We start from the raw sequence: 24,746 nt of genomic DNA on the forward strand, positions 1-24,746 counted from the left end.
CCAACCGAGCAATGTTTACAAAAACACAGACATTACGGGAGAGCATGCATTTTTGAAAATATATATGAATAAAATGCGTTAGCGAAGTCAGCATACACAGATGTGTAAGGGGAAATTTAGCAAAACTGTGTTTATTGGGAGAAATTAGCATGAAAATGCTTTCGGATTTCCACGAGGATTTTAAAAATAAACACAATAAATAAGTAGGAAATTGCTGCATGAATGTGGAAAACTGAATTTAAGATTGGGGAGATGGGAAATGGAGGATGGAAATGGACGGATTGGTCATATATGAACTATGTCTGATAACTCAGTCAGTACAGCACTATAGTTTACCCCTCCGTCCATTTAGTTAATTGGACAACGTCGGGTTTTTGGCAAAACAGTGACCCCACGGGTTAGGGCACTGAGGGCTCATTTTATGGCCTACTGTGAAACATGGGGTTAGCACCGCCAAACAGTGCAGGGGCCGAATTGCAGGTTTTTGGCACTGTTTTCGAGTGAATCAGGCGATGTCAGAATTTTGGCGAAAACATGACTGCCACAGCTGCCTATGTCCTGACTCTTCCAAAAGCAGAAGGTTTTCATGGAAGGTAAGAAGATGAGTGGCTACTAGCCATGATGGCTGGGAGGCAACCATAATCTGAGGAAAAATGGGTGTGTAAGTGGCAAAATCCCCAACAAGAGACACTTCGGACTACATTACGCCAGACAGTCCTTTCAGGGGATCTGCTCTGACAAACGCTGGCTTGCAACCCTTGCAGCGCATTCCTATGTCTACTCAGAAGAAAGCCTTGTTAATCCAGTGAGACTTGCTCCCAGGTAAGTGGGGCTAGGGCTATGCCCAAAATTAATCCTGCCCAGAGTAGACATTAATTGACATTAATGTCAGGACCATTGATTTAAATGGGTATAGATAATAATTTTATTTGTTTCCTTTTTAGATATTATTATTTTTATTTCAGTGGGTCTACTGTATTCCGAATAGGACTGGCGCTGCATACAATCTTTGCCTCAATGACCTGGAAACAGCCCTTAGTCTTTAATATGCCCCAACAACTTCATTTCATGCGTTTAAAGCACATCCTGGGAACTGTAGTTTCTATGGGTGCCGGGAACTGTAGCTCTGGGAGGGGGTAAACTACAGTTCCCAGGGCGGAGGTAGGGCAATGCATTACGAGACGCTTGACTCCCTAAATACAGTGGTACCTCGGGTTAAGTACTTAATTCATTCCAGAGGTCCGTTCTTAACCTGAAACTGTTCTTAACCTGAAGCACCACTTTAGCTAATGGGGCCTCCTGCTGCCGTCACGCCGCCGGAGCACAATTTCTGTTCTCATCCTGAAGCAAAGTTCTTAACCCGAGGTACTATTTCTGGGTTAGCGGAATCTGTAACCTGAAGCGTACATAACCCAAGCTACCACTGTACCATACATTTAGTACATAGTACTTCCCCCACCCGAAGAATCCTAGAAATTGTAGGGTGCTGGGAACTGTAGCTCTGGGACGGGTAAACTACAGTTCCCCTTGACTGAGGTGGGATAAAGCATAGTATTATAAGACTCTTGGCAGCCTAAAACAAAATACATTTAGAACACGTTCCTTTCCCTGCCAACAAAACCCGCAGAGAACAGCAGCTTCAGCGAGCTACAGTTCCCAGCACCCTTAACAAAACTACCGTTCCTATATTTGGGGGGCGCTCTTTGGTGCTCCAAAGGTAGGGTGCGTCTTGTTTTCTGTTCTTTTGATTTCGATGGAGACCCGCGCCATACCCCTCACCCCATAAAAGGGAGTCCCAAAGAGAAGCGGAAGGCAGGGGGCGCGCGCTTGCCTTCAGCCTCTTCGACTCTCCCTTTGCACAGCGTTGCAAATCGCCGCTGTTTGCAAGCCCGGAAGGGAAGCCTTGCAGTTTGCACCGCGTGGCTTCCGCCCTTGCTTCTCCTCCTTGCAAATCCGAGGAGGAGGAGGAGGAGGAGACGGTGGGGAAAAGCGGGCTGGGATGGTTTTCCTAACGGCCAGCCTTTGGGTCCGGGCCCGTTTGACCGATCGCTTTTGGCGGAAGCAGGAGGTGCTGAAGCATGCACGGGTAAGAACTGCGGATCGGTGCCCTGCTCCCCCCTCCCCATAACGCCCACCCTATTGCCCTCCCCAGCTCCTTTGCCCTTTTGCAGCCTGTTTCCTCGCTGCCCACGTGAATCCATTCATTTACTAGCTTCTGCGGTGGGTAGGCCTGCTTCCTGGTCTGTGTTCCGAGTAAGCCCTGCTCCGAGTAGACCCGTCGAAATTAACGGGAGTGTCGGAAGGGCCCTGGGGGGTGACCTTGGGCCGAGCCTCTAAGCTGAGCCGTCCTCGCAGGTCTGTTTTAGGGGCTGAAATAATAACAATTAATAATAATAATAATAATAATAACAACAACAACAAACAACTTTATTATTATTATTATTAGCATTAGCATTGGAGGCCGTCCTCTCTTTTGTCTGCTTAGTTCACTTTGCAGGAAGCACCAGATAATATAGGACATTGTAATATCTTTTCTTTTTTTTAATTCTTCAGTGTGTTTGCCTATTTATTTCACTCATTGCATGGTGTTGTCATTCTTCTTGAGTCCTCAATATTTCTTCCACCAGTCCCTTCTCTATTGAAAAGATCTGAGATGGTCAAAAAAAGGATGTAGGAGATTAGCAACACATACTAAAACTTCCTTTTCCAAGGCGGTTTTTGGGTGGAGGTAATTTATTTTAATCCACTTTGCATTGACATTGAATTTGACATTGTTTTTTTCTTTAAAATAATAATAACACATGGGCGGGCGGTATCCAATTCTAGTCCTTACTCACCGAAGACCCACTGTAGTTAATATTATTATGCTTTATATTTATTAGTCAACTTGCTCAAAAAAAGTCACCCAAAGCAACGTAGAAGCACCATTTAAATACAGTGGTACCTGGGGTTAAGTACTTACCGTATTTTTCGCCCTATAGGACGCACTTTTTCCCCTCCAAAAATGAAGGGGAAATGTGTGTGCGTCCTATGGGGCGAATGCAGGCTTTCGCTGAATCCTGGAGAGCGAGAGGGGTTGGTGCGCACCGACCCCTCTCGCTCTCCAGGCTTCAGGAAGCTCTGCGCAGCCCACGGGAGCCCGGCGCGAAGTCGCGCTGGGCTCCCGACGGCTGCACGGAGGTGCCTGCAGCCCCGGGCTTCGCCCAGCTCCGCGCAGCCATCCGGAGCCGGGCGTGAAGTCGCGCTGGGCTCCCGACTGCTGCGCGGAGCTGCCTGCATTCCGAAGCCTGGGACGCGCTGAAGAGCGCGCCCGGGCTTCGCGCACCTCTCCGCAAGCCTGGGGAGACCAGTGCGACTTCGCACCGGGCTCCCTAGGCTTGCGGATAGCAGCCTGTTCTGGGGGCTGGGGTCGGGGGAAGCTCGGGCTTCCCCCGCGCCAGCCCCGCACCTGGGGGGGAAATAAATGTTTTTTTCTTTATTTCCCCCCCCCCAAAAAAAACCTAGGTGGGTCCTATGGGGCGGTGCGCCCTATGGGGCGAAAAATACGGTAATTCGTTCCAGAGGTCCGTACTTAACCTGAAGCTGTTCTTAACCTGAAGCACCAGTTTAGCTAATGGGGCCTCCTGCTGCTGCTCCGCCGCCGGAACAATTTCTGTTCTCATCCTGAAGCAAAGTTCTTAACCTGAAGCACTATTTCTGGGTTAGCGGAGTCTGTAACCTGAAGCGTATGTAACCTGAAGCGTATGTAACCCGAGGTACCACTGTACTAAAACCAGCTAATAGACAGACATGATTTAGGTTCCTTCCTATCAGTGGGTCTACTCTGAGTATGACTAGCATTGGCTGCAACCCTATGGTTTTCTTTCCCCAAAAGGAAGTTGAAAAATGCCCCTCTCCACAATATTCTGCAGGCGAATCCTAAAAGGGCAACCAGAACCGCCTCTCCTATTAGGATACGTCAAAACATTTGGTGTCCTGCAACGGGCATGACACCCAGAGCTCCTTATTTCTCCCAAAGAATCCTGGGGATGTAATTTATTAAGCAGGCTGGGAATTGTAGCTCTGGGAATTGCAGAATATTCAGGGTTCTGCGACGAGGAAGTGCAAGGTGAGAGGAGATAACCTTCTTCCCTTAACGGAAGACCATTTGGGTATTTTGTTTTTAGTGTGTTGTGTGTTTTGCCTTTCCAGCATTTCCGTGGGCGAAAGAACCGTTGCTACAGCTTGGCCGTCCGCGCCGTCCAGAGGGCTTTCATGTACGCCACGAAGGCCAGACAGCGGAAAAAGAAGGACATGAGAATGGTAAAGATGGCGGCTAGAAACGCCACTCCGTTTGTGAGGTTTGCGCGTTCCCGTAACTCAGCGAAATTTGCGCAGGCCCGATTAAGGAGTGGTTTGCTTGCTGTGTTCACTCTCTCTCTGTGGGTGAGAAACTATAGCACAGTCCTTCATTGGAGGCTGGTCCATTAGAGCTGCCCCATCAGTCTCGGTTTGCCTTCCAGCAGACCCTGCCTACCTGCCTCCTTACTCACCTAGATGATAATAATAATAATAATAATAATAATAATAATAATAATAATAATAAGTTATTTATATCCCGCCCTCCCCAGCCAAAGCTGGGCTCAGAGCGGCTAACAACAATAAAAATAGCACAGTTTACATAAAATCACAATCAATTAATTAAAATACATTCTAAAATCAATTCAGAATCAAATTAATGGCAACTGTTGGGCTAGGTGGGCCTGTGTCTCATCCACCTCCATTTTAGTGTTGCCTTTGTAGATTTCAGCAGGGGGGCTGGAGATGAAACCAGAAAAGAGTTGGCTCCCTCCATTCTCATCTCCGTCTGTGCCTGCCCTTGGCTCTAGCGCCACCTACTGTCAGCCTCCTGGCCTTCTCACCTACCAGTCCAAATCAGTAGCAGCCTCTTTGAGATGTGTGGAGGGGGGCAACACAAAAACGGGCCTTCTCTGCAGTGGAATGCTCTCCCCAGGGAAGTTCGCCTGGCGCCTTCATTATACACTTTTAGGCGCCAGGCAAAGACGTTCCTTTTTAACCAGACCTTTGGTTGATCTGGTTGACATCCTGTTAAAATGTGGCTCCTTTTGGGGGGGGGGTTATTGGGTTGTTGTTTTTATTTTGATTATATATTGTGGTTTTTATGTTGATCTTTTCTGTGAACTGCCCTGAGACCTCTGGGTATAGGGCGGTATAGAAATTCAGTGAATAATAATTGCATTTATTGAAAGAAATGCAAAATGTATACTTTGACGGAACAGGTTTCTTTTTTACTTAATTGAAGGTGTTTTTAAAAGACTGGTCAGCCCTGGGTGCCAAATGTGGCCCTCTGTACCTCTATCTGGCCCTCGGAACGCTTCCCAAGCCACACCCCCTTTCCCCAGAACACGCCCCTCACTGGTCCTACTTTTTACCCCCCTTGAGTGCTTTTGGCCAACTGGGATGTGTCCTTAAACCCTGATAATGTTTCTTGTTTGATTGGATGGATGGAGAGGTGTATGTAGCCTGCCAGATGGAAGTAAAAATTACATTTGATGCCCCGCCCCCTTTTGGCTCTGGCCCCGCCCACCACTGGCATGTGGTCCCTGGACGGTTTTCCAGAAGGGTATGCGGCCCATCAGGCTGGAAAAAGTCCCCCCCCCACATCCGCATTAGATCAGCCCAGAGAAACATGGCTGCCTTAGTAAATGTATCTCTGAACGCTCCCGTTTCTGCTTTCAGCTTTGGCAAACCAGGATCGAAGCAGCATCACTTGAGCATGGTCTGAAGTACCACGTTTTCCGTGGCGGTCTCTCCCAGGTAAGTGGCTTTACCTCACCCCTTCCTTAGCATACAGCCTGCTTCTGTAATAGCCCTTTTAGACCACCACCACCTCCCTTGATGAGCCCAAAAGCCACAAATGACAGTTGAGCAAAGGGCTTGATCATGGGTAGGCAAACTAAGGCTCGGGGGCTGGATCTGGCCCAATCGCCTTCTAAATCCGGCCCGCAGACGATCTGGGAATCAGCGTGCTTTTACATGAGTAGAATGTGTGCTTTTATTTAAAATGCACCTCTGGGTTATTTGTGGGGCGTAGGAATTCATTCATTTTTTCCTCCAAAAATAGTCCAGCCCCCCCACAAGGTCTGAGGGACAGTGGACCGGCCCCCTACTGAAAAAGTATGCTGACCCCTGGGCTTGATAAACAGCAAGCCGGAGCTGCAAAAATGAAAATGGCGTTGTGCAAAAATGCATGAGTTGCTAGGCACCTATTCGGCCATAACAGGCTGCATTTAATTTGCTATCTGCAAGTTCTGTGTGTTTCCCTCTCTCCTTTCCCCACAACCTTTTTTAATAAAATAAAATAAAATTTGCTTTTTAGTTTCCCACACTTTGGGAAACATAGGGAGCTGCCTTATACAGTGGTGCCTCGCAAGACGAAATTAATCCGTTCCGCGAGTATCTTCGTCTAGCGGTTTTTTCGTCTTGCGAAGCAACCCTATTAGCGGATTAGCGCTATTAGCGGTTTAGCGGCTATTGAAGGCTTAGCGGCTTAGCTGCTAAAAGGCTATTAAAGGCTTAGCGGCTTAGAAAGGGGGGGGGGAGCGAAAAAAAATCTCAAGACTCGCAAGACATTTTCGTCTTGCAAAGCAAGCCCATAGGGAAATTTGTCCTGCAAAGCGCATTGAAAAACGGAAAACCCTTTCGTCTAGCGGGTTTTCCGTCTTGCGAGGCATTCGTCTTGCGGGGCACCACTGTATTGAGTCAGATCATAGGCCCATCTAAGTCAGTAATGTCTACACGGACTGGCAGCACCTCTCCAGGGTTTCAGACAGGGAGCCTCTTCCTTCCTTACCCGGAGATGCCTGGGATTGAACCCGGGACCTTGTGCCTACAAAGTAGATGTTGTACCATTGCCTCAGGCTCTTTCTGCTACTCACACCGGGTTCCAGCTAGGCTGAGTGCTGGATACTGGCTGGAGTGTTGGCCTAAGACCCAGGAGACCATGGTTCAAACCTCCACACGGCCATGATGCTCTCTGGGTGACCTTGAGCCAGTCACCGTTCACAGCCTACCTCACTGGGGTGTTGTTGAGGGTAAGAGGGAAAGAACCATGTTGTCAGAAAGGAGTGTGGATGCTTGCGAAGATAACAGCCTGTCTTTTCAGGTTTTATTGAGTGCAAAACTTATATACAGTGCAGAAGTTTCAAAACCATGTCTGCCTCAATCGCTAGCAGAATCCGGAAGTGCCTTCTTCCTATTTCCCCTCCAGCACAGAAAACAGGGAAAACCCCCTCTCCGCCTTTTTTCCTTGCGTGGGAGATCTTACGGTTCTGAGAGATCTGGCTCCCAGTACGTTTCCGAGCACAATTCAAAGTGTTGGTGCTGACCTTTAAAGCTCTAAATGGCCTCGGTTCTGTATACCTGAAGGAGCGTCTCCACCTCCATTGTTCTGCCCGGACACTGAGATCCAGTGCCGAGGGCCTTCTGGCAGTTCCCTCATTGCGAGAAGTGAGGTTACAGGGAACCAGACAGAGGGCCTTCTCGGTAGTGGCGCCCGCCCTGTGGAACACCCTCCCTTCAGATGTGAAGGAAATAAGCAGCTATCCTATCTTTAAAAGACATCTGAAGGCAGCCCTGTTCAGGGAAGTTTTTAATATTTAACGCTGTACTGTTTTTAACACTTGATTGGGAGCCGCCCAGAGTGGCTGGGGAAACTCAGCCAGATGGGCAGGGTATAAATAATAAATTATTATTATTATTATTATTATTATTATTATTATGCGACGGAAGCTGCACATTCCCTTCCCTGGTAGCAAATTTTTGGCTCCCCTTTCTCTCGTTTTCCGTGTCTCCTGGAAACTCCCCCTCCCCAGACTCTGACAAAGTGCAGCTGCTCAACAGAGGAGGAGGCTCTCTATACTTTCCTGTCTCTCCCCCCTCCCCTGCAAACAGATCCCTGACACATGTATTGTCAACTTGAGCTCCTTGGAGGAACTGTGGTATAAACCCGTATCAACAGCTTCCTGTCGTACTTTATCTACTTCCAGAAAGGTTGAGTTGCCTCTTAAGTTTCCCTTCTCTCCTTTTTTTCCATATTTCAGTGTCAAGTGGAACTGAACCGGAAAACGCTGGCCGACCTGGCGATCTACGAGCCAAAGACGTTCAAGTCCTTAGCCTCTTTAGCCAAGAGGAGAGGACAAGAAGGCCTTCTTGCCGCCCGGGGAGGTGGAAAGGAACCCGAAGGGATATTTTCACGCATTGTGAGATGTACATGAAGCAGGGGATTGCTGCTGGCTTGTAGAGTTGTGCTAGTATTAAAACAGGAATATTTATACTAAAAAATATATTCTGTCTCAATCTGTGATCCAAAATTAGTTCTTTCCAAACCCTCATAATCAACCCAGTTTGATTTGTGATTTGTTGAGGCGACAGAGATTCTCTTCATTGCGTTTTAAGGTGTATGGATTATAACCCGGTCTGCAGAAGTCATTTGTGTGTTTGTGTATGAAGAACCTGTGCCTGGCAATTAATTTTTTAATTGTTGCCTTGGTTTTCAACTGGGCAAAAGGCTAGTGGAGTGTGAGGCTCTGCCCACTGACAGTTCAGTAAGTAGGAAGCTGCCTTATACTGAATCCGATGATTGGTCAGTGTAGTTCAGTGTTGTCTGCACTGACTGGCAGCAGCCCTCCAGGGTTTCGGACAGGAGTTTCTCCCCATCTTGTCTGTCAATGCTGGGGATTGAACCTGGGACCTTGTGCATGGAAGGCAGATGATCTACCTGCTACTTGATCTTGGGAGCCATCGTGCAAAATTCATTACCATATCTTAAGAGGTGTCTAACAACTTTCCAAAATATCTATAGCAGATACAGCTTCTCAACTTATTTCTGAGCATATGCAGAATGTATACAGGTGTGAATATGCAACTGTGGTGTTTTTAAACAGATACACTGGGCCTTGGTGATTTATGAGCACAGCACCTTTCCTTTTTAAAAATATTTTAAAATAAAGGGTTTAAAATAAACCCATCTAAAGACATATTGCTTCTTTGCATTAAAAATAAATAAATCTAGTATTTTATGAGAAACATTAAACAATGAGCAGATTCTGCTATGACCTGACCTGCTTTTTTATTCAGAAGTAGGTCCTTCTGAGTTCAGTGGGACTTATTCTCAACAAAGTTTGTATAACTTTGTCGTCCCCTAGTATTGAAGGGGCCATGGGACTCCGTCATAAATGTGCACAGTGCCTTGCTCTGGAGTGTCACAATCTTCATAAGCAACATATTATACAAACAAAACCTCTAACAATTTCTGTGCAGCAAAAACAAGAGACTTGTGGCCCCTTAAAAACTGGTTTTATGGTGTAAGCTTCCGTGGTCCACGGTCCTCTGATTTCCCTGCCTCACATGAAAAGATTGACATAAATTAATCAAAGTTCTTAATTTTCTTTGGTAGCTAGACTGGGGTCCGAGTTTCTACCTGGGGCAGTCAAATTCTTGCCAGTGCGGGGGATGTAAAAATGTTGCAGAAAATTGATTTTTGTTTTGAAGTTTACCCAATGAATATTGAATTTACTGCTCTTTAACGCACAAGCTGATAAAGGTGTACTTCGCATAAGCCCCACTGCATTAGTGAAAAGGGCTTTAAAGGTAAATTGCTTCGATCCATGATACCTTTATCTGATTGTATACCGACCTGTCCTCCAACTGTCTACTGTCCTGCCTGGGACTGAGACATGATTAAGATAGGCATGGGTCTTACTTTATGTAGGACATTCCTCTATTTGAAGGTTTGTCCGGCTGAAGAAATAAAGAGTAAAGGGGTTCAAGGAAGGCGGACTTCAGAGTTGCCTGTCAGCAATTAATTAACACAGATGAGCAGGTAAAGGGAAGTTCTCTTTCTGCACATAACTGTGGCATTCTGGGAAGTCTTGCTATGGGAACTATTGCTTCTTTTCTCTTGCATTCTGGGAAGTCTCGCTTATAATATTTTCCCTGCTTCTGCACACACTGTACAAACCTGTTCTAAACACCAAGACATTCCCTCATTCCTCAGTTCACATTAAGTTCATGAACAAACAATATGACCTGTTCTTAATGCATAGCTGACCACATCTACGGAACTCGATTATTATATTCTTTCATGTTATGATCAATCATTAGTAATTGTTTTAGTCATGCTATATCAATCTTTTTTTTTTTTTTTAAAGCAATTTATTAAGTTTTACAATAAAAATAAACATAATAAACAATGTAACATTGATCTTAACATATTTTCACATTTTCTTTAGACTTCCTCACATCTCCCGCTCCCATTTTCATCGTTATAACGTTTTGTCAGCAATTTATCATCTTATTTAAAATTCTTATATCCCTTATATTTCATAATCTTATAGTTCTCAAAAGGAGCTAAGTTTCACAATCTTACTTATTTTCTTAAAAACTTCTAAATTTAGTGGTGCTCAGTTATTTTGATCTAGCGTCTTGTTTAGCATTCACTCAAATTACAATACTTTTGTAAATAGTTCTTAAATTTCTTCCAGTCCTCCTCAATCCTCTCTTCTCCCAGGTCACGGATTCTGCCGGTCATTTCAGCCAGTTCCATGTAGTCTATCAGTTGTATCTGCCATTCTTCCAGTGTGGGTAGATCTTGAGTTTTCCAGTGTTTTGCGAGAAGTATCCTTGCTGCTGTTGTTGCATACATAAAAAATGTCTGGTCCTTCTTTGCCACCCCTTGGCCGACAATACCCAAAAGGAAGGCCTCTGGTTTCTTAGTGAAGGTATATTTAAATACCTTTTTCAGTTCATTATAAATCATTTCCCAGAACGCCTTCACTTTAGGGCAAGTCCACCAGAGGTGGAAGAACGTTCCCTCACACTCTTTGCATTTCCAACACTTATTATCAGACAGGTGGTAAATTTTGGCAAGTTTGACTGGGGTCATATACCATCTATAAATCATTTTCATTACATTTTCTTTCAGAGCGTTACATGCAGTAAATTTCAATCCATTGTTCCACAACCTCTCCCAGTCCTCAAACATGATATTATGCCCAATGTCCTGTGCCCACCTTATCATAGCCGATTTAACCGTTTCATCTTGTGTATTCCATTTCAACAGCAAGTTATACATCCTTGAAAGTACCTTAATCTTTGGTTCTAACAATTCTGTTTCTAATTTCGATTTCTCCACCTGGAACCCTAGTTTTTTATCATTTTTAAAAACTTCTTTAATCTGAGCGTAATGTAACCAATCTCGCACTTTGTCTTTCATTTTCTCCAAACTCTGCAATTTCCAATTGTCTCCATCCTTTTCTAGTATTTCCCAATATTTTGGCCAATTAGCCTCCATATTGGGTCTTTTTCCATGCTATATCAATCTTTAGTTATAATTTAATTAGGAGGTTTCATGCCTGTCTAGTTCCAGCTCCGTTTCCCAGCCTTTAATCTATCGGTGATAAATGTTCATATGTAATTCCCGCCTTGTACTTATGTTAACCAATCAGCAACAAGTTGCTTTGTGTTTGTATCAACCAATCAGCCACAAGCACACCTGTGGCAATGTTTGTAATATTCAATAAAAGAGAGTTCCCGGGGCTCGCCCCGGCAGACGCCTCTCATATGACACCTGCCACTCGTCTGTTGTGAATTCATTCCAACAAGCAGGGCATGGTCTTCTAACACTATGGTGAGCTACTGTTCCTTGCGTTCTTAAATTCCATCCTGTTTTCTAAATTTGCATCTATACATATAAATTAGCTAGTGCTAATTTTATGCAGATCTGCCCTATTTTTTGGGGGGGGGGAGATACATTTCCTCTTTAGAGTGACCTCTCATTCATCACTTTGCTACATGCATGAATCTTTTCCGCCTTACGCATGAAATCCATCTGACATCCTCTTACAACAGATTGGTTAAAACTTTCCTGTTACACAAAATCCGAATGTTGCTTGTATCTGACAAGACTGTTTCTAATCTTAAGGTGTTTGATTTCTTTTCTGGGGTTGTTTTAATTGATTTCTTTTATGGGATTGTTTTAATTGCTGTTTTAAGCTGCTTTAGGGATTGCATATGCATTGGGGAAGGGCATGTGTGTGTGCATCTACATTTTCCAAATAAATAAATGACAGAAATACACAATCTACTGTTCTAAGAATTTTAAGGTCTTATATATATATAAAATAGATGTTCATAAATGTGCCAAGCAAACACATACAAATATGAAGCCACCTGTCTGAAAATCAAAGTAAAGTCCTGAAACCATTTTCTCTCTCCCAAAATGACCTCAAATATGTCTCTGCAAGATCAAAGGAAATGAAAAAACAAAACAAAAAACAATTGTCTCTGTGCTCACAAATCCTTCCTTAAGGGCACATTTAAAGTGTGAATAGGGTGAGCCTGTGAACTGTGACCTGGATTCAGGAATTAAGTAGTTATAATAACAAAAGAGTGGCCAAAACCCAGATAATGCAATCAGGTAACCTGCCAGACAGGAGATAAAACACTCGGGATTCTGTTTTAGACCACCCCCTGTGGTGTATGTATGATGCATTGGGGGAGGTGGTCCTGGGATACACTCTCCTGTGATGTATGTATGATGTTTCTGGGAGTGGTCTGGACTTTGAGAGTGGGCAATTTAAAAAGTCTGTATGAGGGCGGGCACACCTTTGTTTTGGGTTCCTCCTCTTTCCTGCTTGTGGTGAGCGAGGACCCTGTTGCAACAGTTTAATAAAAATCAGGCTTACTAGCTGCTTTGCTTCTCAGTATTCTCTGGTTGGTCTGTTATTTTCTCCTACTGATAACCTACAAAAAGACTCTATATTGGCTCTTGGGTACCACATAAGGGAAAAGGAGCAGGTTTTTTCTCATAACACTACCCAGTGGATAAGAATGCAGCAATCCTTACTCCCCTTGTCCTTGGAAGTAATATTTTTCCTAGATTGAGTTCAAAGACAGGGGTGGGCAGACTTTGGTAATATGGCACCCTGAGCAAGGGCAATATTTGGCATGCCCACTAATTATTTCTTATTTTCACAATAATTCCTTCTGGTGCAGTTGTTTGTTTGTTTGTTTTAAAAAAATCATTTTTATTTGATTTTACAAATATAAATTTATAACAAAACCAAATACATTTCCATATACAAAGATTTCTCTGAATCTCAAGACCTCCCTCCATCTCTGCAGGTCTTAATGTTGGCATTTTCAACTGCATGTTGTTGTTGTTGTTTAGTCGTTTAGTCGTGTCCGACTCTTCGTGACCCCGTGGACCAGGCACTTCTGTCTTCCACTGCCTCCCGCAGTTTGGTCAAATGTATTATATATAAAATATATTTATTATATATATATATCCATATTATTCATAGTATTTGTTACATTACAAGTGAGATTAAAATCCTGCTAATGTTTTCATCTGCTTACAGCAGTCTCCTAAATAAATTTTAAATTTTTCTCATTCTTTCTGGAAGTTTTTGTCTTCTTGGTTCCTGAGCTTTCCAGTCAGTTTTGACATTTTGGCACAATCTGACGGTTAGTTTGCCATTGCTCTCTGGTAGGAACTTGGTGCAGTTGTTGTTTTAAATGGGCCTTCTCAGTAGGTACCAGTATAACTACTGGTTTTATTATTATTTATGATGATGATGCTCCCTTTCGGCTCAGCACCTGGGGTGGGGGGGAATTGCCCACCCCATAAATAAATCCAATGCCAAGTAGGGGCTTGCCCTTAAAGTGTGTATAGGATTGCAACCTTACTAATGGAGTATTTTAAGAGTTCAGCTTTTAAAGGCATGCCCACCGAGAAGTCCCACTCCTGTTGGTAGGATTTCCTCCCTAATAAGAGTGTCTGTGTAGGACTGCTGTCTAAAAGCCAAATTGAAAACGAAGGGGAACTTTGGTCCCTCTCCAAATTTCGAAGTTGGAAACAGGTTCAATTTCTGTGTTAAAACAAATCTGAGGACAAGGCAGGAAAACCAGTGTTGTGGCAAACAGTCCTCTTCAGAGCAGAACCATTGAAGATAATGGCCATGATTGATTTAGGCGCACCAATTTCAGTAGGTCTACTCGGAATAACACTTAGTTGGGTACAACCCTAAGCTTCCTTTGTTTTTAGCTCGAGTCGAGAGTGGTCGATTCCGGCATTGACGCAACTGAGGCAAGGGAGCATTTTGGGCCCTGTTCTCTCGCCTGACGTAACCTGGACTGTACCACTTCAAAGTACGAGGTGGCAATCTCACCTGTGTTTTTTAAAAGTAAGTGCCAGGATTTTTTCATGACATGGTGATTTTCTATCGGAGGGTTTTTTTAAAAAAAAATTAAAAAGAGGATAAAAACCGTAATTATTTAAACTCTTTTCCCCCCTTCACTCTGAAGTGGTACAACCCAACGTGAGCCAGCCGTGCCAGAGAGTGCGCGTAGCGCATGCCGGGAAAACTTTGCCTTTCTTCCATTTCCCTAACGTACCTTCACCCGCCTCGTTCTGAGACGGTTGAATTCCCAACCGTTGCGTCACAACGGAAAAAGCCGGCGCTTTCGCCCAATAGGAGGACGCGCGTCTTTGCGGCTGGCCAATGAGGAGGAGGAGGTGGGGAGACAAAAGGTTTGCGCGTGACGTAGGCGCAGACGGGGGTTTGGAGGCGGCGGCGAAGTGAGTCAGTCTGAGGGGAGCGACGTCGAGACAAGATGGCGGCGATAATGGCGGCCGCGGGAGGAGCAGCGGCGCTGGCGACGGTAGGGCCCGGCCTCGCCGGCTCAGCGGTGGCGTCGTCGTCGTCCTCGTCGTCGTCCTCCGGCGGCTACTGCCCGCCAGCCCTTCCTCCTCCGGCTCTCCCTCCGCCCCCCGGCGCGGTCCGCATCGGCGACCGGCTATACTCGGGGGTCCTCATCACGCTGGAAAACTGCCTTCTGTCGGCCGACGCCCTCCGCTTCACGCCTTCCATGAGCAGCGGCCTGGACGCCGAGACCGAGGCTCAGCTCCGAGTCACCGGCTGTGAGCTCATCCAGGCCGCCGGGATCCTGTTGCGGCTTCCTCAGGTGCGGAAGCAGCGAGCGAGCGCTAGGCCCAAACCTAAGGCCTAGGCCGCACTCGCCTCTGGAAGGGAGGCCTTGAAATGGGATTAAGGAGGGACGGGGAAGAAAAAGGAGAGAAAAGGTCAGAGAGAACCGGGAGGGGGCTTCGTTGGGCGGTTGAGGGCAGTTGGAAGGTTCTGGAAGACGGTTGGAAAAGAACCTGTTACAGATTCTGAGCGTGTATCTGTCGTGGTGTTGTTTTTTGTCCTATCTGAATCTAGACATCGAGGCTTCAGGATCCAGCGCTTTTATTTTTATAACTTAGTTCGTATTTAGTTCATACAAAAAAAAATATGTATCTTGCCTTTGAGTCATTCAGGTAGCTTCACAAGTCTATCCAGAAGTCAATGTAAGAGAATTGCAGGTAAAGGTAATGTACTGTGGCTTTTGTACATATGTATGCATTTATATGATAAAAAGTAAGCTATTTTCTTTACCGTCTTCATAAGTTGGAAAAGTGTACAAGAATTGTGGAGGGGGAATTCTTTTTTCCTTCCGTAATGAAACTCTAGGTGCTGTCCCATCCCAGCCCTCCGTTCTTTATTCATTTTCTGCCCCCTCCCTGAAGCTCCTGCTTTTTATACCATCTCACCTGATGGAAAGTGTTCTGGCAAACTGAAAAGCTGCAGTGTTATTTGGTGAGTTTTTAGATAGTAGTAGTATAGATATTGCCTAGCTCTGTGTTCTCAAAGCCTGGGTCGTTGTTAGTAGTATGTTTTTATACAGCTGTGAAAAAGTTCCGTTCTTCCTGGGAAGATACCGACAGCTTTAGATAAAGAATCACTATATTTCTATCCTGCCTCCTTACAGCAGTAAAATGAGGTAGGTTAGAAAGTTTCTGGCCCAAGGTCACTCAGTGATTTCATTGAATGGAAATTAGAGCCTGGGTCTTTCTGGCCTGGTCCAAGTTTAATAGTCCAGCCACACTATACCACCACACTGGATCTCTTTTAGCTGATTATTGCAGCTAGTTTATTTTACAATAAAAGTGCTGCCATGCTATATATATATCTATATATATGATTAAAAAGCATGACTCCAGTGTGTCTAAATATATTAATACATACCCAGTAAAAAGTGGAGAAGCCTATTATAGAGAGCAATAAAGTTCAAGCTTCTCTGTTTTTATTCCCCACCCCACTTCTCTTTCTGGGCACCTCAGCTTTCCTCTGATCCTCTGGATGTACCTGGCAACAGAATGAGCTTTTTTGAGAGGGGTAGCCTTGTTAATCTGTTGCAGCAAAAGCAACAGAGACCTGTGACACTTCAAAAGACTAGAAAAAGTATTCTCCTAGAACTTCTGGAGCTAGATCCAGAACTTAGTTCCATTGAAATCAGTTGGAACCTAAGCACAACTAATTTCATCTGGATCCAATATTTACCATTTAAGGTGTTACAATACAATACTTTGTTGTTAACATTGGTGTTGAATTCATCAAAGAAAATAGTCATATACCAGGTTGTTCTGTCCATTCTGGACTGGAATAGTACACCATCACACACACCCTTTTCTGAGTGTGACTTATTCAAGGAGGAGAGTGGATTTAATAGGACCTCTGGCTTGATTCATCAAGGCAATTTTTGACTTTTGGAGGATAAGTCTGTGGTAATTTAACAAGTTATTTTATAGCATTAAGCAACCTTCATGAATTTGCCTGGTAGTCATGATGTCTGCATCAAAACTCTCAGGTTCGTGGGTGGTATCCAAGTCATGGAAGCAAAAGTGAGGCTTTTGCATCCAGAGCAAAGTGGAGCCCCCAGGGGAGAGGACTCTTGCTCTCCCTTGCTTATGTAGTTTCTGGAAGTATTTGATTGGTCACAGTTGGAAACTGGCTACCAAACTAGGTGGATCTTTGGACAGATACAGAAAGACTGTTTCCTGTAATGGATTAAATAAAATTATGAAGGCTGGATTCATGAACAGGAGGAATTCATGGGCAGCTGGTTGACTGCTGTGTCAAACAGAACATTAGACATTTGCCATTGGGTTGGCAAAGCAAGGCACATCTAGATTTTTTTTGCTGGGGGGTAAGGATTTGGATAGATACATGGTGTGCAGGTCTGTCGTTAGTTCTTGGCACTGATAGCTTAGTGGAACCTCTATGCCCAGAGGCAGTATAACTGGATACTAAGAGCTGGATGCCAATTTACAAATAATGGTTTTCACTATAAACTAGACAGATATTGTTGGGAGGATAATGCTGTAATACATGGACTGACTGATGCTTTGGATCTGGGATTGGGGCAGGATGTTCTTAAAGGAAGAGTTCTATAGGGAGGAGTGTGTGTTTGTGTAATGAGGTAGGATTTACATTAAAAATTGAACATAGGGCCTTTTTTAAAGCTTGCTGAGAGGTGGTAGAATTGTGTTGTTGGGGCAGGGGTTATAACACACATTTCCCTAAGCAGAAACCATTTTGGAAGAGTAGTTTGATGGCTTTCTGGAGAAAACAAGTTAGCATTATGTGTGTAATATGTTTGTGTACTTTTTTATATAAGCTATATAATACACAGATGCAGTAGATATAATGTACTGTTATAATTGTGCTTTATGCTGGGGCTTCAGTTGGGAGGGTTCCTAAGAAGCTGCTGTATTTTAAGGGAAAAGAAGAGTTGGTGGTCTTTTCCAAAAGCAAGGAAAGCAACTTGGAGAAGCACTGTTTGAGACTGTCTGACCTGGTCTTGATAAAGGAAAGCCTGCTGACTAGAACTCCCATGTTTTGGATGTAAATGTTTGGAGAATAGGAGAAAGGTGGTTAATTGGATTTGCTGCTTTGTTCAGTTTCCCTCACTAGCACTGGAGGGGGGGTGTTGTTCTTCCTCCGGGACAGTTGAGCCCTAGAACTGAGGACCCTAGGCTGCCAAGGATGAGTAGATCTTAAAGATTCTGATAAGGACTCCTTCCCACCCTGGCATGGGGATTTCAGTGTCCCAAGAAAAGGAGGAAGGCAGAGAGGGGAAAACCCTGCTTAATGGAGGAGGTTCGCAAGCCGTAGTTCTATTCCAGGAAATGAGTGATGTAACAGGTCTTGCCCGGAAATGACGCTATCCCCTCCCTTGCTAGTCTTGTATGTTTGCCAAGACATTCCGGCAAGCCTGCTGGTTACCACCCTTTTGAGGAGGATGTGGTGGTGTTTTTTTCTGTTCAAACTAGAAGAGCTTTTGGTAACATTTCTCTGATGCTGAAACTGTGACAAGTTCACTGTGGCTGATTCATCTTGCCTTGTATCTAGCGACTTGTTTTTGTTCTCATGTTTTTAGAGAAATCTGTTCTTGGTTTCTCCTTCTGGACTGCCTCTGATCAAATGTTTTGTGCTCATTGATTGGCTTTTGAAAGGACTGTGTTGCCTAGTTTTGAGGAGGAACTACGATCTCTTTCATTTAGCTCTTAAATTTAACAGCTGGCTCTTTGGGGGGAAGCTTAGATGAGCAAAGCATTGTGGGCGAATAAACTTTGTATGGTCTGAAGACCTGTATTAACACCAAGCAAATGTTTCAAACTCACTAGCCAAGTTACAGTCATTGGATGAGGATGGTTACAATTTGGCTAGTTTTGTACCTAAAAATACTTGTGACTCCCACCTTCCCATCATACAATTGACAGAGCACTGAGAAGTTCTTTTGAGTTCACTCCACCCCTTTTTAATTATGTTACTGTTTCTGTTTTATTGTAATTCACTCTGGTATCATGAAATTGATGAAGAGCAAGATAGAAATGGTGTAAACATTATCTGTGGAGGAGGAAGGTTATCTTTTGAGGGTCTTCAGTGACGGTTTCTTTCCTCTAGCAAGTGTTTGGCTTCACAGTACTAGGGCAGTCACACACATAGAAGCTATACTGTGTGACTAGGATTCTGGATCCATGCAGGAGTATTGGGCTACAATCCTAACCCACTTACCTGGGAGTAAGGGGAGTAAGCCATATTAAATTTAGCTGGACTTATTACGGAGTAGGTATGATTAATATTGCAATGTTGAATAGGAAATATTTCCTAAAACACCTTAGCAGACTGCTGCATTAGTGCAGAGCTAAGAAAGTAAGTAAGGTATGGGGATAAAAGGAAATAAATGTGCCTCCCCAACTATATAGTCAACAGTTCTTAAATATCCATGGCTTGTAATTGGTCAGGGCTTAAATCATTTATAGTGGTCTTACAGGTGCCGAATCAGTTGTGGTCTGTTAGCATTCCTTCCAACATCTCTACAGTCATACCTCGGGTTAAATATGCTTTAGCTTGAGCGTTTTCAGGTTACGCTCTGTGGCGACCCGAAAGTAACGGAACATGTTACTTCCGGGTTTCACTGCTTGCGCATGCACAGACGCTCAAAATGACGTTGCGTGCATGTGCGGAAGCGGCGAATCGCGACACACGCAGTCACGGGTTGTGTTCTACTCAGGATGCAAACGGGGCTCTGGAACAGATCCCGTTTGCATCCAGAGATACCACTGTATTTACTGTCATATTAATATGGAGTCTCACTTTTCTTTCTTAGGTTGCCATGGCTACGGGGCAGGTGTTATTCCAGCGTTTCTTTTATACAAAATCATTTGTGAAGCATTCCATGGAGGTATGGGCTTTGTTCTATTCAATTAATAATTGGTATCAATTTGATTTTATTGATTAAGCATGGTAAACTAGTTTGCTGAGCTTCCTGCATGTTAGCCCAATGTTAGCACACTGATTTGCAAATAATTCCTATTGATCTCAGCTGTACCTATTCCAAGCAGGTGTGCTGAAGTGTTAGTCACTGAAATGTATTCTGCAAGCTATTCTGCCATCTCTGTAACATAGTGATTCTTAATCCTGAGATTCTAGAAAACTTTTTTTAAAATGGTTTTCTGCCATAGTTTGCATTTGAGGCAAAAAGTTCCAGAAATCTATTTGTGGTCTCTCCTTTAGAGGGGAGTTCCAGAGTTGGGACTCAGCCATAGAAAAGAAGCTCTCTGAAGGAGCTTCCCTGATAAGGTCAAATCTGAACTGATGGTCTTTCAAGCACCCTGGTCCCAAGCTGTTCAGGGCTTTCAAAGATAATGCATATCCCTTTCTCAGTGTGCCCATAAATTCATGGTGAAGCTCCTTGTACAAGATGCTTACACTAGTCTGGTGGCCATATTCTGCATGTTATTGCTCCTTCAACTGTTGGAGATAGTAAGAGATCAGAATAAAACTTAGCTATGTTCCATATTCTTTTACAGCATGTGTCGATGGCCTGTGTTCACTTGGCATCGAAAATTGAAGAAGCCCCAAGGCGGATAAGAGATGTCATTAATGTGTTCCACAGACTTCGGTATCTGAGAGAGAAAAAGTAAGTCAACTGTTACTCCAACTGTGTGCCTTCACACAGTACACACAGTATCTGTTTCCAGGGATCGTGGCAATTACTCAAGGGCCATTTGTGACTTGCATTATCCCCTGCCCAAAACTCTGGAGGATTTCATGCAACCCCAAAGAATGTCCCTGAACCCCGCCTTCCCCAAAAAACCTAATTGGAAATAAAGTTTCAATGAGTTCCAACTTTTCCAGCCCTCATTGCATCCTCAACTAGTGGCAGTGTCTGGGTGAAATTTTACAATTTCAAATTGTAACTTCAAAGGGTTGAAAGATTGCTTAGGTGGGTGCTTCTTCTCTGAGATTTTGGTAGTTTCTTCTTGAGAGGGGTCATTTTTGGAGTAAGTTTGCACGACTCCTACGAGTCGGCTGTTCCAGAGGGAAGTTTGGGGTTCAAAAAGGAAACCAGTGCCAGTGTTGCCTAGACAGTTACAGACTTGAAAGTCTCCACAGTCAATTCTCCAGTTCCTTGGATAACCTGGTCCAAATTTAATCTTCTCATGCTGTTCCCATGAGACACCAAAGTTGTGTTATTCCACTGAGGTATGTCCATTGTTGCTCTACTTTTGTGGGAGGGATTTAAACTGATTTTTTTTCTATTTCCCCCCCTTAAAAAAATCCCAGGAAGCCTGTACCTTTGATACTGGATCAAGAGTACGTTAACTTGAAGAACCAAATTATAAAGGCTGAGAGGAGAGTTCTGAAGGAGTTGGGATTTTGCGTACACGTGAAGCATCCCCACAAGGTTTGTATTTCTTTTGTATTTTTAAGTTTGCCTTTTGAGCAGTGGATAAGAAATTAGCCTGTTCTTAATGTAGCCAAACCATTAGCAGTCTTTGTTTCTCATTTCAAGAATTGCCTGCTAGTTGATCCTGTCTCATTTGGTGAATGAAGACTGGTTGCTTCAGGTATTAGGTGCTGCCTAGACTTAGCTATGCTTGAGTTCTCCATTCAAAGTCATTGGCATGAAAGCAGCTTATTCTTGTGCAAGCAGGTAACAACACCATTGTGTATCTATTGGGTAGTGTGGATAAGACTTTGGCGGGTCAGCCCTACAAGTGGCACAGTGCAGAACTACATTTGTGTTGCTAAGATGTTCCTACTTCAGAGAAGGACTGGTGGCTGCTTCTGTTCCTCCCACTTTGTATGCTTTACTGTTTGGCTTACTTTTTGCCCTGAAAATAATTGAGACATGTTCTATCACTTTAAAGAAGCAGGGAGACAGTTTTCGTTGGCCGCTTTCAATTTATTTTGTCCCAATTGTGCAGTCATGGCTGGTACGTCACTTACAACATCCCACTTAATATGTGGCACTACTCTAGCATCTCTTGAGTTTTATGTCTACTTAACTGCCAATAAGCAGATCATTACTTCAGCATTAGCCACTCATGGCTGGCTCCCCCAGGACGCTCAAGAGGTTAAAGCCCAGATGATGTCTTAGGTTTGCTGGATCGTCTTGGACAGGGCATGCTACAAAACCTGACATACCTAACAAGATTGTAAGTCTTGATTGTAAGATTGAATTCTGCCCTGTAAAGGAACGGCAGGATTAAAAAATGGGCAGGATACATTGTAGCATTTTCTAAGGTTAATTAAATCTGGTTTGACACCTGTCAGCTGTGGAAATGTGAACCCTTCAGTAGTAGGTGGGGTTACCATGAGTGGAAGCTTATGATAACCCAGTAGTGCAGGCTCCCATCTTCTCTGACTTTTTCAGTCCTCAGATCTGCACCATCCTTTATAATCTTTTTGCCTTCATTTGTTGGAACATCCTGGTGGTTCTGGGTCTTTTTTTTTTTAATGATGTTTCTTAGTTTTCCATTTAATATACAATCACACCATTATTATGCACTTTACGTCTCTGGCTCTTTAGAGCCCTTCGACTTCCTTCCCTCCCGCCTTGTGGGTTTGATAATTAACCTTTATATTATTGCATTTTGTACATTTTCCAATTGTAATAAATTCCTTACCCCAAAAACTCAAAATTTAAATAAATATAAAAAGGGAGAAAATTTCTCATTACAAGTCTTCAGACAACGCTGCTAGTGATGTTAATTGCTTACAATTAATCTTTTAAATATCCTGTAAATGTACTCCAGTCTTTTTGGAATACTTGATCATGCTGGTTTCGGATTTTTCCTTTAGCTTTGCCAGTTCCAGAATCCATCATTTTCATCTGCCTCTCTTCTTTCGTTGGTACTTCTTGTATTTTCCATTTTTGAAAAAATGAAAACTTGTGGTTCTGGGTCTTGATTCAGCAGATCATATACTCTTCTCTCTACCTCCCCCCGAAAATCTGACCTGTGGTACTAATTCATTGCAACAAATCTTTGTATAGAAGTGCTTCCACCATTTCCCTCTTTGTTATTCCTATATCTTTGAAGCAAGCACTGAAGAAGGAAAGCTGCCAAATAATATTGGGGTAAAATAAGAGATACTTGTGAGCAGATTAAAATTATACATTTGGGACAGTGTCTGCAGACTTCAGTGCAGAGGAAAGAAGCTTTGCTGCACACATACTCTCAAGAGTACCACTTCTCTGACATCCTAAAACATATTCTTAACATTTTATACACACTGTGGAGTCTTATCAGGCCATTGAGCCAGAGTAGAATAACCTGCATTGCATGGGTACCCTCCTTTGTCTAGATGAAAACCTCTTTCCACCACTTGGATCACCTGTATAACTCAATCACCCGTATCTTCCAGATAATCGTTATGTACCTTCAGGTATTAGAATGTGAACGTAACCAACACCTGGTCCAGACCTCATGGTAAGTTGATGTTTCTTGTTTTTATTGAGGCCAGCGGGGCAGTGGCAAAAATATGTCATGTGTGGGGTCAGTACTTTTCTCCTCCACTCATGTTCGTGGCATGAGTATGGTTCCAGTCTTAGCCTGGAATGCTGCTTCTATCACCCCAAGTTGACGGGCCTCTTTGTTAAAGATTCAGACACTGTCTTAAATGGTAAGAGAGCTTTACACCCTCACAAACGCACCCTTTGCTCTTTCTTCCTTTTACTCCTGCCCATTCAAGTTACTGCTCAGGAGCAGGGCGTGAAGGCACCCGCCCTCCCCTGTTTGCCCAACAGCATGTGTCATTCAGAAGTATGCTGCCTCTGAATAAGGTGTTAACCATAGATCTACCCCCTTCATTCCTAGTGTGGGGAGGTGGACACTTCTGCCATGCCATCATTTTACTTGAAAATTATTGTAAAAACAACCCTGCTCATACAGTTTTCAGCTTCTTGATATTGTTTATGCAATATATTGTGTCCATATGTAGTCTATCTGCCCCTTTCTTGGTATGGGTTTATATTAAATATCCCCCCACCCCCGCGCTCCCAAGAAAGCATACATTGACAAATGGTAACCTGTGAAAACTGACATGATGTAAAAATTGACCTGAAAGCAAAGTTTGTGTTTCTACTAACTAAAACTGTCTGGCTGTTTTGAAAGAGAACCTCTTTTGACTCTTCTTTTCTGTACTCTTTTGATCAAAGGGTAGCCTCTGAGGGTAAGTGACTAAGACTTCTCCTCTGCTGCCCAAGCGCTATGGTGCAGGGATAACTGCCGTCTTCAGTCAAACCCAAGCAGGCTCCACAGAGAGAAGGCTGGCTCTAGACAGGTGGTATGCGTACACAAGTCGAGTTAAAACTGGCCGACTGCTGCTTGTGATTTTTTTTTTTTAACTTGTTAAATTTTATTTGTGCATTTTCCAGATAAGTCTGTGTTACTGTCAGGATGCTTTGTTCTCATTTATGTCCTTTTAAAAAAAACCACAGACTCTCTTATTAAACTTGGGTTTAAAATCTTTGTGGGGTTGGGTTTTTAAAAACTTAATTCATACTTGAAAGCATAAGCATTGCAATAAGAAGATATGTTACTTCATAGCACCTCAGATTTTTTCTGTTGTACTTTTTAAACTGTGAGTTTTGGGGTCCTGCACATATCTACTTCTGTATATCCAGTAAAACTTTGGATGTATTTCTGCAGCGGGTTCCTTCCTCCATGCATCATAACAAATGCTTTTGGAACTTGGATTATATTGTGAGAAACTGCAGTTCAGTGTGGGGAAATAAATACAGGACCACCCAGGCAGTCCCTTTGGTTGCACCTAAAATAGGACTTTCAAGGTCCCTGAAACACTTTTAAAGAATGATGTAAGCCTTTAAAGGGCTGGCCTACTCTTCAAAATCCCAGCTCATCTGGGTTAGTCTAAATGGCAATAGAAACATTTTGGATCCAATTAACCATAGTATTTTTTCAAAACCTGCTAATTGAAGACTAGAAATCATTGCTACCCAAAGCCAGAGTCTCCATATTCTTCAGCTGCTTTGGTTTTGAACAAATT

General features: G+C 43.6%; 2 protein-coding genes and 1 long non-coding RNA gene across 4 annotated transcripts in view; 2 read left to right on the forward strand and 1 right to left on the reverse strand.

The window, feature by feature from the left end:
- Positions 1-1,856: 1,856 nt before the first annotated feature.
- Positions 1,857-8,343, forward strand: MRPL20 (mitochondrial ribosomal protein L20). Its single transcript, XM_081016332.1, has 4 exons — positions 1,857-2,086; positions 4,192-4,302; positions 5,740-5,817; positions 8,103-8,343. Exons 1-4 carry the CDS (start codon positions 2,000-2,002, stop codon positions 8,274-8,276), a joined length of 450 nt encoding a protein of 149 aa, XP_080872458.1. The 5' UTR covers positions 1,857-1,999; the 3' UTR covers positions 8,277-8,343.
- LOC308482833 overlaps positions 2,974-24,746 on the reverse strand; it is a 197,345-nt gene continuing 175,572 nt past the window's right edge. Inside the window, exon 2 of the long non-coding RNA XR_013989442.1 lies at positions 2,974-3,059. This is a non-coding gene — a long non-coding RNA (uncharacterized lncRNA). The remainder of the gene's footprint in view (positions 3,060-24,746) is intronic.
- On the forward strand, positions 13,381-24,677 carry CCNL2 (cyclin L2). Of its 2 annotated transcripts, XM_081016285.1 has the most exons (6): positions 13,381-15,027; positions 19,558-19,632; positions 20,261-20,370; positions 21,018-21,138; positions 23,103-23,167; positions 23,896-24,677. In XM_081016285.1, the coding sequence occupies exons 1-6, from the start codon at positions 14,677-14,679 to the stop codon at positions 23,915-23,917; spliced, it is 744 nt and encodes a 247-aa protein (XP_080872411.1). In that variant the 5' UTR covers positions 13,381-14,676; the 3' UTR covers positions 23,918-24,677. The 2 variants fall into 2 exon arrangements, with proteins under 2 accessions (XP_080872411.1, XP_080872412.1); XM_081016286.1 differs by having other exon boundaries at positions 13,382-15,027; positions 23,103-24,677.

The sequence above is a fragment of the Podarcis pityusensis genome (genome assembly GCF_964106645.2).
Source record: "Podarcis pityusensis genome assembly, chromosome: 8".
NCBI classification, from domain to species: domain Eukaryota; kingdom Metazoa; phylum Chordata; class Lepidosauria; order Squamata; family Lacertidae; genus Podarcis; species Podarcis pityusensis.

Bases quoted from the DNA above. Each gene is read 5' to 3' on its own strand.
- MRPL20 (XM_081016332.1), top strand. From the start codon at position 2,000: ATGGTTTTCCTAACGGCCAGCCTTTGGGTCCGGGCCCGTTTGACCGAT. The intron at 2,087-4,191 runs GTAAGAACTGCG...TTGCCTTTCCAG, and splicing joins AGGTGCTGAAGCATGCACGG to CATTTCCGTGGGCGAAAGAA. The intron at 5,818-8,102 runs GTAAGTGGCTTT...TCCATATTTCAG, and splicing joins TCCGTGGCGGTCTCTCCCAG to TGTCAAGTGGAACTGAACCG.
- CCNL2 (XM_081016285.1), top strand. From the start codon at position 14,677: ATGGCGGCGATAATGGCGGCCGCGGGAGGAGCAGCGGCGCTGGCGACG. The intron at 21,139-23,102 runs GTTTGTATTTCT...CGTATCTTCCAG, and splicing joins ACGTGAAGCATCCCCACAAG to ATAATCGTTATGTACCTTCA. The intron at 23,168-23,895 runs GTAAGTTGATGT...TTTTGATCAAAG, and splicing joins CACCTGGTCCAGACCTCATG to GGTAGCCTCTGAGGGTAAGT.